The sequence below is a fragment of the Astatotilapia calliptera genome, chromosome 2, assembly GCF_964374335.1.
Source record: "Astatotilapia calliptera chromosome 2, fAstCal68.1, whole genome shotgun sequence".
Taxonomy (NCBI): domain Eukaryota; kingdom Metazoa; phylum Chordata; class Actinopteri; order Cichliformes; family Cichlidae; genus Astatotilapia; species Astatotilapia calliptera.
In genome coordinates, this window is record NC_137423.1 from 31,343,088 (window position 1) to 31,356,891 (window position 13,804).

General features: G+C 40.7%; 1 protein-coding gene across 2 annotated transcripts in view; it reads right to left on the minus strand.

Moving 5' to 3' along the window:
• The window catches only part of kcnip1a (Kv channel interacting protein 1 a), a 49,682-nt gene extending 39,836 nt beyond the window's left edge, over positions 1–9,846 (minus strand). The window contains exons 1-2 of one of the 2 annotated variants that reach the window (XM_080307605.1): positions 9,586–9,846; positions 9,076–9,436 (exon numbers count right to left, since the gene is read on the minus strand). In XM_080307605.1, the coding sequence (XP_080163731.1) occupies positions 9,076–9,163 (88 nt within the window). In that variant the 5' untranslated portion in view covers positions 9,164–9,436; positions 9,586–9,846. Of the gene's footprint in view, positions 1–9,075 lie in introns of both variants that reach the window. The other variant, XM_080307604.1, reaches the window with a different exon arrangement.
• Between the last annotated feature and the right edge of the window lie 3,958 nt (positions 9,847–13,804).

Below are 13,804 nucleotides of genomic sequence, written 5' to 3' on the forward strand. Positions count from 1 at the left end.
GAAGCAAGATTGAAGACTGGCTCCTAACAGGCTTAGTGACATCTGAGTCATCAGGACAAACAGATTGATTTACTGAAGTGAGAAGCAAAGGAGACGAGCTCAACGATCCTGCCAGACACGGGAAAGACGTGTAGCGCCACGGAGAGCAGACTATTTCTGCAGCAAAGAGACAATCGCATGTTGGTTTTCCTTTAACAAAGCCAAGCATGTGTTAGTTGCACCAACACAGACCACAAAGCAAAGTGTATAAAAGGCCCAGTGGAGTAATTTGGTTGCTATGACTATATCATACCGCATAATCATCATGTAAAGGATCATTTCACCAAAATCATAAAAACACAAATAACCCCTATTAAGACATGCAGTTGTGTTTGTTCAGGCTTTAAGATTTCCCTTTTTAAAATGTCTGCTACAAAACCAGCACACCAGGAGTGAAAGAAATTGTGTTTATAACTTCACAAATATAAAAAAAAATAGAAGGATTTATCATTTTTCCTGTTAACTGGAGAAAATTCATGACTTTGATTTTATTATTGTTCATTTAAAAAAAATCATGCTAGCTAATATTTGCTGGTGTGCTCTGTGTTCAAATAAAAATGCAGCATAAGTATCTGCTGATTTAGGCTGCTGGCCACACAAAGCAGGATCTCTGAAAGTCTTTAAGTCACCATAATCAATCTTAGTCTATAAATCGATCACATGTGTGTGAGAAAGGGGTCGATTGTAGCGGTAAACACAACAAGAATTATCAACAGCTTCTCTCAGTTGACTTGAGCATTCAAAAAGCATGGTAGGATAGTCTTATTGACTGTCTAATACTATTATATATAGATATATATATACTATGTGGTATTTTAGATGGGCATTGCTTATGTATGTAAAAGCAGTGAGCAGTTCCTACTAAACACTCATCACTTCCCATCATTTAGGTTCAATCTCAGTTTCAGCAGTCCAAAAATTCTTTAAAAACTATGCAGGATCTTTTTGATGGTACTCTAATCTGGCCTTTCTGTTTTTGCAATGGATGGTTTTCACCTGCTTGTAAACTCCCCATATTTCCATTCATGAACTGATCTCTTCGTAGCAGACCTTGGCAATCATGCGCCTACCTCCTCAAGAGTGTTCTTGAATTGACTACATTTTCTTATTCCTGTCATCCTCTCACATCATCTATAATTGACTGAGACAGGACTCTTCCAGACACTAAACCAAGGCACAATGTACATTTCAATTCCTTTAATTTTAAATATGTTTATATTGTCTATCCTGTAAAACAGTCAGATGTCTATTCATATTAATGTACAGAATTCACCTGCTTGCTGCTACTACTGCACATTCACCCAATGTATATACTATATATATATATATATATATATATATATATATATATATATATATATATATATAATGTTCTTCCTCTACACCCCCCCCCCCCCCCCCCAATTTTTTTGCACATGTCAAGGAGCGTGTCAGGCTACATTTCACTGTGTGTTATACTTGTATAACTATGCATGTGACAAATAAAGAACCTTGAACCTATCTTTTTTCCCCCATGGTTTTTCCACAAGTGCTGTTGAGCCAGCCAGTACATTTATTGTTTAAGAATTTACCAAACTGTTTTGGTTTTTCAACACGTCGAAGGCCTCCTTCATTGCATCGACATGTCTTAAGAGCTCCTATTGCGCGCTCCAGTGAATAGCTGCCAATTCAACAATTAAACTCAACTCCAGAAGCTTTATCTGTGTAATTACTCATGGCCTCACCTGGATGTGAAACTGTTTTTTTAGTCATATGTCCAGTTACTTTTAAACCTCTGAAAATGGAAAGCTATGTATAAAAATGACTGCCTTCCTAAATAATTAATGCAATACTTTTGTTAATCCCCTTGAGTTAGAGCTGAAAGTCTGCAATTAAATCCCATCTTGATTATGGGAGTTAAAATCCTCTGTAGTGGTGTGCAGAGGCAACTGTCCAAATACTTTTTTTATCTGATTGAACGATAAGTTATCTAAACCGTGCTGTTAATCTCAGTAATCGTGCTTACTAGCACCCCAGCTCATTACAATCAATATCAAAACATCACCTTTGAATGGCTCTAAAAAACAAAATAATGATTTTGAAGTTTTTTCTATTTACTCTGGTTATCTTTGCCTAATATTAAAATGTATTTGATGATCTTAAACATGTATGTGTAACAAAAACAATGTATATTTTAGCCTAAAAACAGCTGTAACCGCGTTGTACTGTTTGAAAACAACAAGAGCCCATGTTGGTGAATCTTTGCTGCTTTTAGACTCTCTCCATCACAACAGCCTCTCCTCAAGGCCATGGCTGCTGTTTTTCTGTCCCACAGTGCATCTCTCAAAACAATTCACCGCCATACGCCACACACAAACTTTATGTCGCCTGTCAGAACGTGAAAAACACCATCTAACCTTCTTCCCCCCGGGTCGATACACAGATGACACATTTCCGAGGGCTCTTTAAGCTCTGTGCAGCTTGACGTGAAGTTGCACAGGACATTAACACTGAGAGACGCACTAACACAAAAGCTGTTTATCCATTTACTCTTAAGCTTGGCTGAAATATTTTCTGCTTCATTTGCCATAAATGTTTTGCAGACAGCGTCACCTTGCCTGTGGGTGTTACTGTTCTCAGACACATTCAGCCTTCACTAGCCGGCCTGCTATTCCTGGAAGCAGATAGTTAGCAGATGAGTGTATTCATCTGTAAATAAATATAAAATTGACATTTTTGTTGAAGGGAATCAGGTCTTATTTCTTTACTTCATCAGTGCCCCAGTGGTTTATGTGAACTGAATGCAAACAACTCTATTGACTCTCCCCTTCTGTGTCTCGTTCCCTTCCTCACTGCAGATGAAAGTGATGGAGGTGTTAATTGTATGCAGCTTGGGGATTGATTACAGCGTTTAGGGGGGGAGAGTGGCGTCCCCACCTCAGAGAGCCTTTTTCATAAAAATTATTATGCATTATATTTTGTATTAAATATTCGCCGTGTCCCCTATGGCACATTAAAAGTGATATGACAGCATTTTGGAGCTAAGCAGCACGCGCACACACACATGCACGCAGTTGTCGAGCACACTCAATGAGATAATAGCACACACACATCAATATCCAACTCAGAGCATATGTGCAAAAATGTGCAATCATGTGCACACCCTCATCCATCTTCTCATTTTTCTTTCCTCCTTGCTCTTTGTTCTTATTTACTCTTTCCTCCTCTTTTCTGAATACAAATACGAGCCAAGTCGCCAACCCCCCCGCCCCCCCACCACCACCACCCCCGACTCAAAGCAAGAGGGAGCCTGGAGCAAATATCTGATGGAAAAAAAGAGGAGTTAGTGAATATTTCATTAAGTACTTATGAGGAATGCACAGCTAGGTCACTGTGGCTGACAACTGTGAACCCTGAGTCTGAAAATCCGCCTTGCTGTCCATCATGCATCAGCCATCAAAGGAAAAGCTGCCTCGTGTGCCAGCACTTTGAGATAGTGAATATTTAAAGCTTTAAACACTACATTTTTCTCTAATCTGCTCTGAAAATGTGGGAATGTGTGGTTACAGTAATCTGGAAAGGAAAGAGAGAAAGAGTAACCTGATGCCCTCTGCTGTCCAGTCTGATAAACACAAATACAACATATGGATATTACTCATAAACATTGTTGAGACAACACTGGTCTCTGCGATTCTTTTGGTCCTGGTAGAGATCACGCTAAGATGCTGCCATGTTTTACACAATCATTTTATTACTCATTATTCTTAGAGGTGCATCTGGAGATCAGCACACTGCATTCCTATGCTAAAGGCTGATCTAAAGAACTCCACACAACAGTTACAGTTATAACCTCTGGTCTCCTCCCCCCTATACAGTAAACACCCCCACAATGGAAATACACTAGTACAGTGGCCAAGGGTGCTGACACCCTGACCCCCATCTCCTTTTATGGTAGTGCCCGTTTGCCCTTTGTCTGCTCCTCACCCTCAGTAACTCTTGCTAGTCTCCTGGGGGTGGGGGTTGATTGTCCTCCTGCCCTGTACCTCAGTTCTTTGTTCCCATCCCAGGCCTATTTTCTATTTTGTATTCTTACACTCATTAACCGCAATATTATAATGTTGAAAGAAATCACAAACTATATTCTCTTTAACTCTGATCTATATGAAGGAATCTATTCTCAACAACATGAATACATAGTTCTCTTTAAAAGGTCATTTCTGGTCTTCGTCACCTAATATTATTAGCCATTTATAATTGGGGTACTAAAAATCATGCTGGGTTGTTCTCATTAGTGAACACCAACATCTTTTTCTCCTCCTGTTTCTAAAGCACATAAAGAAAGACTGGATTCAGGTCACGAATTGGGCTCAATTTATTGTGAGAAGCAAGTAGTTTCAGGGGTTCTTGCCTTATTCAGCCTGCAGATAAGAAGAGATTTTTTAGTAGTATTTTCTCTGCGTGGCTGGGGATTTTCAGCCAAACAGGGTTTTGTTTGCTGATGACTCCCATCAGGTGCCATCGCATTTGCCCAGACCACAGCCGAGCGCACATTTCTACATCCAGGCAGGTTGCTTTTGTATGCCAGGAGGAAGCACCAGAGGGCAGGCTGCATGAAAAGAAAAAGTGAAATCAAGCAGGCTGTTTACAGCCTGGAGCTGCTTGGCAGGATGTTTACAGGGTTTTCAGAGATGACAGGAAGCAGAAGAGAAGTTTACTGCTAAGGCAATGCAGAAAGTGACTGACAGGCAGAGATGAACTGAGAGGGAAACCAAAGTGATGAAAGGGATTTAGTCTTTACAGCCTGCAGCTAGAAGAAAAAAGCAGAACTTAAGAGAGGCAGAGATTTCTGGGAAGCAGAAAATTCAACTAGTATGTTTTTTTTAATTTCTAATTTTTTTTTATGTTATTTAGACACTTTTTTTTTAAACTGACAAGAAACACCGAAGATAAAGGACTCTGGCTAAAACGAGACAGGCAGCATCAGAGATATATTAAAGTTTCTAAACTCGCTGGAGCAACCCAGTTAGCATGTTTTTTAGTAGAATTTGAGAAATAGAAACTTTTTAAATAATTTGGTCTGCAAATAGTTAAATGATTAATGATGTTAAATGATTCCCTCTTATTGTTCTTTCTCTGGAGACTACACAGTTGTTATGACTTACTAACAAAATAGTTGAATTAAGTTTAAAGGGTGACAGTATTGAATTTTAAAAAAATACCTTTACCTTAAAAAAAACAACAATTTTATCGCACTTCATATTTTTCACCTAGCTGCCCACTCCCCACCTGCAGTAGCTCCACACCCACAACCAACAGTCTACAATCATCATATTCAGTGTATACACTGTCCACCCATTCATCCATCATTTTCTGCCACTTGTCTGGGTTCAGCATGGTATGTGATTGCCCCAGGGCTTTGTCCCTGCAGGACATTTCTGAAACACCTCACCTAGGAGGCATCCTCAGCTTTGATTTCATTCTTTCTGTCACTACCCAGAGATTGTGGCCATGGATGGGGGCAGGAGCAAAATGACAGCTCTGCTTTTACTCTGGGCTCTCTTTTTTTTTTTTACCAAAACAGACCAGTAGAGTGTCCCCATCACTGCAGATGCCCCTTTCAATCTCCTGGTCCACTCTCCCCTCAGTCATGAGCAAGACCCCAAGATACTCAAATTCCTTCACTTGGGGCAGCAGCTCAGCCCCGACCCAGTGTGCAGATGTTCCGAAACTTAGAGGTGTTGATTTTCATCCCTGCTGCTTCACACCTGGCTGCAAAAGGCCTACTGGATGCTGGGCGTTGTGCCGAGTGCACATTTCTGCTTAACAGTTGGTGTTTGAGCAGGACAAACTGTTGTTAGCACAGAGGTTTGCCAAAAAAACATGACTCGGGTTCCGATCTGGTGGTCTATTCTTCCCAATCACACCCCTCCAGGTCACACTGTCATCGTCCACCTAAGGACAATGGAGTCCCCAGTAGGGCCATTAAGAAAACGGAGCACATTGAACTGTCATTAGGTGCACAGACAGAAACTTAGTTCCAATTTTATGATCTCTGTTTTTATTTTGTTCCAATTTTATGTTCACATTTTTATTTTTTGTATCGGTTTTATGGAAATAAAAAAAGTGTCTATTTTCCACATTGTATGTGAATTATTATAAATCTTTAAACATGTTCAACAAAGTATTTACACAATGAGCTGCTAATTGTTTGAACTGCATAAATTCATTCTTAGCTGATTTTTCTTTACATCTATCTAAAATGTAACAAGCAGTATCTCATGTCTTTAACGTCATGCATAATGTTTTGCCATTTCAAGGTCAGCCGTGTCAAAGAGCTTAAGTGACTTTGATAAACTTAGTTCTTCAGAAGCATGTTTACAGGTCTTAAAGCTTTAGGTATTATAATTTAGTTAGTAAGAAACCTGACTTCAGCTGCTGTGTAGCTCAGAGTCTGATTTAGTCAGAGAGCTTTATGGTAAAAGAGAGAATTTTTAAGTAATTCTGCTCCACTGCCTGTCATAAAAGTCCTACTGAGATGTAAAGGACAGATTTGCATATATATTTTATTTTATTTTATCCCAGTCCTTAATGTCCCTTTCCTGTCTTCCTGCAGAATAACAAAACACATTTGTGCCATGAATTTCAAAAAGGGAAATGGGATTAGCAACATCAGAAGCATAATTCCTTTAGTGAGGTTTGCTGTCACTGATTTGATGATGGCTTAAGACAACCACTCATGAATTTAGCGATTTAATGTAATGTTATTTTCTCCCCACCGTAAACTCGTATTTTCCCACAGGTACCAGCAGATGTCAGTGCTGCTATGAAAGCCTTTACAGAGCTAAATCCTTAGCAAACCTGTGTTTACAATTCATTTCAATACATTTAAACACTTGAAGTATTTTCTCTTTCCAAAGCCATGCTGCTACTGGTTTAAAAAAAAACTGATATAAAAATCATGTTACCAGTGAGAGGACCAGACTATTCTGTCCCCCGCAGCTTATTACTGTCTTCTTAAAGTGTCCTAAAATGCTGACTCTTAAAGGTCATCTGAAAAGAGCCTGTAACTTACAGTGAAGTGTTGAAAATGCTGTCAGGCCTCTTGGCTGCAGAAAGTAATAACCCTAGTCCCCTTTTACCATCAGCATCTCAGAAAAAAAAACAGAAAAGGACTTTGCTGCTATGGATGGACAGATGGTTGCATGGATGGATGACTGGATCAATATCTCAGTAGATGATATTTTTTACTTCACGGATCACGAATAATTCTTAAGGGAGAGTAAAATACTGATCTGATCTTTGAATTTATGAGTTTTGATCAGTGGAGCATTCTTGTGCAGAGGTAACAGCTGTAATTCTTGGTAGTATTAGTTGCTCTTAAAGAAGGAAAGAGAAAATAAGCACATGGAGCTAACAAGCTGTGGATGCTTATAAGTTGAGAAACTGTAGGAGACATTACTACACAGTAAAAGTCCCTCAATGGCAGTGCATTGGTTTTCTGGAGTTTACCCTAAAATCACCAGCACATACAGTTATTTAAAATTCTGATCTTTAAAAAGAAAACAAATATTAGAATTTCAGATACAATTAAGCACCATTAGGAAAACAGTGAGCCAAATGAGACGGCATTACATTAGACTCTCTTTCCTTTTTCTCCAAATGGCTTCATAACCGCCCAGTTTACAACTATCCAGTTTCTGATGCAGACTGTGAAAGTGATCTGAAATGGATCCCAGCACTCAAGAAAAAATATTTCAGAAAAACAAAGCTCAAGCACGAAGCCTAGGTGTAATTAGTATTGCAGTGTTCATAGTGTTCATCTGCCACTTCATATCACATCTTCTTTTCATATTCAGTTAACACAATGTGTGCGTATGAGCCTGAACCTCAATGTGTCTGATATTTTGCAGAGCCAGATCTCTGGTTCCCTGCAGCTCATTTCCTTTTTGTCTGTGTGGGTGTTGTACTGACCGTGTGTATTTATTTATTTTTTACATATATGTGCTCATTTGTGTATGTTTGTGATTACTTTCTGCTCAGTGTGCATTTTATTTCCTGTGAGCATGACAGGGGAGCACTTTATGTTTGCTGCTGGTTGCTCTTTTGGTTTGTCTTCTAAAGACTGATTTGTTATGCAACCAAACCTCAGCAGAAGCTCCTTCATGACGTTATGAGTGTGTGAGACCTCGAGGGCAATTCTACCCACTGTGGCTGAAAGCTTGAGCCATCCACAGACATGTTTGTGAGTGTGTGCGTGCATGCATTTGAGTAAGCCTATTGTGCATCTACTGTATGTGTTTCACTGAATTCTTAGAAATTTCCCATCCCACCAGAAACAATTTCAGCTGGCTCAAAGAGTATTATACAGTAAGTGTGTGTGTGTTTGTGTGTATGTGTGCATTTGAGGAGGCTTGTGCGTGTGCCTTCAAGCAGCTGCTATGCTGCAAACAGTTTCTGAAGCACGGCTCTGTGTGCCTTTTGCCTGCACTGCTTTCCTGCTTCGGCAGTAAAATGGATCGCTTTAATGCTGCACACGCGCGCACACAAAAACATCAGGCCAGTAACATGAAGACACAAGAAACATGCAAGCACATACACACATATTAACCACTAATAAATCACAATAGTAAAGCCCTTCGTTTCCTCTCGACATGTGTGTGCAACTCCTTTCCCCGCCGCTGCCACACCGACGCTTTTTATTACTCACATTTATCACAGGAGCACACTCGCACACACTCTGTTCTGTATCAACTTTATCTCTCCTCTCTATTAGTCGCTTACTCCCTTCATCTCTGTCTTTTTCAGTCCCCCCCCTGTGGAGAACATACTGAACAGAACGAGGTCAATAGCAGACAAGAGTAGATGCCGCGGAGAGTGAAGAAAAGAGTTGCACGAGCTGAAGATGAACAATGAAGTGGACTGAACTTTCACTTCTGATTGTGTGCTAATAGGCTTTCCTGCAACACTATCACTGTCTGCAGCACCCACTTTCTGAGCAAGCAACTTGTGCAAATTCAAGAACTTAGGAATATAGCCATGGCTCAAGCACATACGTACCTTTGATGAGAGTCCCAGTGACCAGTTTGTGAAGGGTCACAGCAAACTTGACAAGACCTTGTTTGCAGCGTTTTGCACACCCTGTCATCCTGACAGCGACCCGGGATGCAGCAGGCTGAGCAGGGCCAGAGCAGGACAGGGTTTCCAGGTCCAAGTCAGCACCACCAGTAGCAGCACTCTCAGATCAATACAACTTCTTCTTAGTATATGTATCCAACACCGGCAAAAGGAGCAGAAGATAGAGGCTTACTACGTCGCCTTTCGTCTTCCTAAGCTGGAGGGGAAAGGAGGAATGGTGATCTCCCTCTGTTTTTCTCTGCTTTCCCTCCCCCGCTCTTTCTTTGCCTTCTCCAGCTCACCTCTGTGCGTGTCCAAATTAGTGAGATGTGCATTTAGTGAGAGTGAGAAAGAGAGAGAAGAGAGGAAGAGAGAGAGAGAAAGAAGGTGTGTTGAGGAAGTAAAATTTGGTGTCCGAGTAAGACAACTACAGCTTATTAGAGATTCTCTTACATTCCAAGTTTCCATGAAACTTCCTTCTGCGGACAGCCTGTGGGGTTGCAGTAATGAAGCAGTCTCATGAACTCTTCGTTGCTTTTTCTGTCCTTCTTCTTCCTCTTTCTTTTCCTCCTCTTTATCAAATGCGTTCCCCTTTAAGTGGGGAAGCAGCAATACACTTTCAGCACCGGTGACAATGGACAGCTCCCCACCACGCAGACCAAACACACTAAGCTTGTTCTGGTTCTTTCTGTAGGCAAACACACGCGCACACACACACATGTTAACATGCACACACACTCCTCCTTCAACCCCTCCCACAACCCTCACAACACATGAAGGCACTTGGTCTTCGTCCGCTGATGAAATGAGCTTTGTCTGCAAACACCAGATTCAGCATTTATAAATATTATCACCAAAATTAGAAATAGAAAAACTCTGTGATTTTAAAAGGTATTCAACTTGACTGTGTTTAACATTTATTTATTTATTTATCTTTTGTCTTTTATATTTTATTATTATTATTTTTGCTTTTACTCATTACGTGTAAATTTAAGTGGATTTCACATTTAAAAACCAAATAAACAACTTAATATAGAGTCAATCTCTGCCTGTCAGCTGCCATGGAGCTGTCACAGGTCAACGTTCATCCAATCCAGTCTATGCTTTTTCTTGAAGCCCATCCCAGCTGAAATGGGTTGAGAGAAATGATGCACAGTAGACGCAGAGAGACAGTAAACCATTCACATCTACACCTTCAGCCCATTTAGAATCAAAATTAACTTCTGTGAATGTCTCCGGAGTGGAGGAGGAAACAGAAGTATCTGGCAAAAAGTCAAAAAAATGATGTCCTACTCTGACCTGCCTAAAAAGTGGTAACGTCAGTATCTAAAAATACTCTGCAAATAAAATTCCTGAATTTAAAAACAAAACATATGTGTGTGTGTGTGTATGTATATATATATATATATATATATATATATAAATCCACCTCATTTAAAATGTAAGCAAGTTTAATCTTGATGTTTTATATCTCAGCCTTTACACAAGCTTTTACTCTATTGATTCCTTTGACCTCAATCACAGTTCATCAATAGGTTTTCAGCCAGACAGTGAGCATGCTAATCAATCGATCCATTTGTACTTAACAATAATTGTTACGGATCACATGCTTTTGACCATTACCATGGCCCCTGATTCATCCTTACTACACTTTTCATCGCGCTATCATTGTCATCGTCATTATCTGAATGTGGCACATAACTCAAGAGAGATGACAAGACTAAAACAGAGAGGAAAAGATGGAAAAAAGAGGAGCACATGGGAGAGACAGAGGAGGCAGGGAGATAATCTTGTAATGTCTTTCTGGGCTATATTTGGCTCCAAATCATGTATGGCTACTGGATCAATGACTGGAATGTAAAATACTGAACAAACAACAATAAGAGCAAAGGGATGGGGGGGTGAAGAGAGGAGAAATGAAGAAATAGATACAAACAGACACCTATGGGGGGAGAAGGCAAGCAATGAAACAATAAAAATGCTAATGAAAGGAATAAAAACAGAAGAAATAGGGAGAATTGATGAAGGCGACGTGGAATGAGCTGGGGACTTTGCCAAGAGATGGAAGAGGGGAGGTGTTAGCAGGAGGCGGGATGTAAAACTCAATGTCCCGTACCATCTCAGGGTTATTTGCTATCAAACTGAAAGGGTCTGAGAGGACTGGGATCGATGCTTATCTTCAGTTTCGAAATGTTCTGGCTCACACTTTCTGAAAGCAGTGGAGGGTGGGATGGAAAAACTGACATGAGAGCAGAGAGAAAGAAAAAGAAGGAAGAAAGAGGAGGGGTGGAAGGAATAAAAGCAGGTAAAAAGGCTAAGCAGAGAAGGAGGAGGAGGTGGGGGGATTGTTTTTTCAGGCATCACCACTGTTTCGGCTATTAAGCATGAAGGAGATTACTGTGTTGGAGAATTTGCATAAACATGCTTCTCTATTACCGCCCCCATTGTTCATGATTAATGAGATTAGGGTTGCCTTTGCGCACAGATTCAAGGATGTAATAGCAGCTAATTGCTTGTCTCTTCCCAAATTAGAAGTTGCCTTGTTTGATGTTTGTTTCAACATGGATTCACTCAAAGTGATGGAGCTCTCATTTCTTTGCCTAGGAGAGAAAACATACCTGATAGGCACTGTGGATGATAAAGAAATGGAGAAAATTGAAAGGGAAGTAGAGAGAGAGGCGAGAAGAGAAAAATCTGGCTTGAAGACAGAGTTTCATGATCCACGGCGGCAATAAAGCACCTCAAAATGAACTCAGAAAGGGACCAAATGCTGAAGAAAAGACACCAGGGTAGTAATATACTGCTTATTTGAGAAAATGGTAAAGATGTGACTAGAAAATGAAAATGGTTTGCAAGCAGCTGGGAAGAAATAGAGATGCATAAAGAAAATCAGTAAACAGATCTGAGAGTGCCCACAGGTATGCAAATGACATAATGGAAAAAGCTAAAAGAAAGAGAAGAAATATAAGAGATGGAAGCAGTGAAGTGAAAAGAAAGGAGGAAAAACATGGGACTATGAGGGAGATGAGACAGCAAGAGCAAATGAGTGAGACAAAAAGAGAGGAGATTGCTTTGAACGCTGTAGATCTGTCAGAATTGAATCAGAGGCGGCCAGCTGTAAGCTCTGATAGTGCTTTGCCTCTAAATATACCGGGCTGTGAGATGGACTGATAGGGCAACAACAACAGACACAACAGAAAATAAAGCAGGGTTTTCAACCCATGACTGAAGAGAAATGGGATGCAAAACGCCACGTACGTGTGTCCGCAAAGAATTACCTCTTAGCAGTGTGCGATTTTGTGTGATGACAGTTTTAGAATACGTAAGTGTGTTTGCATAATATGACAATATCCATGCAAGTTCCAGTGTTGCCAACCCACATGCCTGCATTGGCATACCCATTTAACAGGGTTGATATCGCATCCATGTTTGCTGCCGCACGGCAACTCGACTAAACAACCTTAAGCGTCAAGACCCATCTGCCCTGACACAGCAACAGAAGAAACCCTGCTTTTAGAGCTCGTCTTTGGGTGTGAGCAGCAAATGCTGCCCTGGAGGTCTGGAAGTCGACTCCAAACCACCACCCCACACTTTGCCCCGGACACTCAGGGTGTCAGTGGCAGTTATGGAGTGACAACGTCCCCTCTGGGTGAAATTACAACCTCAACACACCATCCCTCCTCTCCTCTTTCTTTTCTTTGGCTCCATTTCCAAGAAACCCCCCTCAAGACATTCTGCTGATGACAACTGCTTGTCAGGATCACAGCACATACACATGCACAGCTTAGGACACACTTATGTACAGACACAGTCCTGCAAAAAGGAAATATCCCCTGCAGAGCTCTCTCTCTCTCACACTCTGACACACATACACACACAAATACACAGAGAAAGCTCCAGATGTGTCTTTAAGCATCACTACAGAATATTCTTGAGCCCAGCTGTCTCTGATATTGACACCCCTGAGACAAGTTGTGCATTCACACTTTTTAATCTGTAGTTCCTCTTTCTTCATCCATCTCTCTCCACCATTCCATCTCTGTAAACCCCATGTTGGCCTCCATGGGAAGAGTCAGTGCTGAGGTGGGCTTCGTTAAGAATGGATCAACAGAGATCTCATGTAAATACGACCATAGGCCCACGCCACTACTCTGAGCCTTTGCATCATGTATGTTGGAGAATATATTAATAATTAAGGTGAGTCTCCCTGGAGAGGGTATGGGCAGCCCTGTGGGTCTAGCCCAGCTTCTTTAATTTAAAGGCAAGTTGTGTAAAAGTATCTGCAATGCAGTTTCCATTTAAGCTCCTTTAGTTGGTGCACTGCAGGACTTCAGGAGACCACATTTGTCTAGGAGTTGAGTCAAAACCAGCCATCTAGGAGGCAACTGCAATGGGACTAACATGCAATACAGAAAATACGCCCCCTAGTATTCTCTGAAGAAAAATGATATCAGCTGAATGATATGAATTCTGTTTTTATGCATGGAAACAAAACCTTCTTGCGTTCTGCAAACTTAAACTGTACACAAGCCCCAATTGCATTTCCACTCACCACTTTCAAATTATCTAAGTTTTATTGTGCTATAATTACTCATTATTGTTATATTGTTCATACACCACACCTGTGTACCTGGCCCTGCACTCTGTGATAGCTTGGGCAGGAAGCAACCAC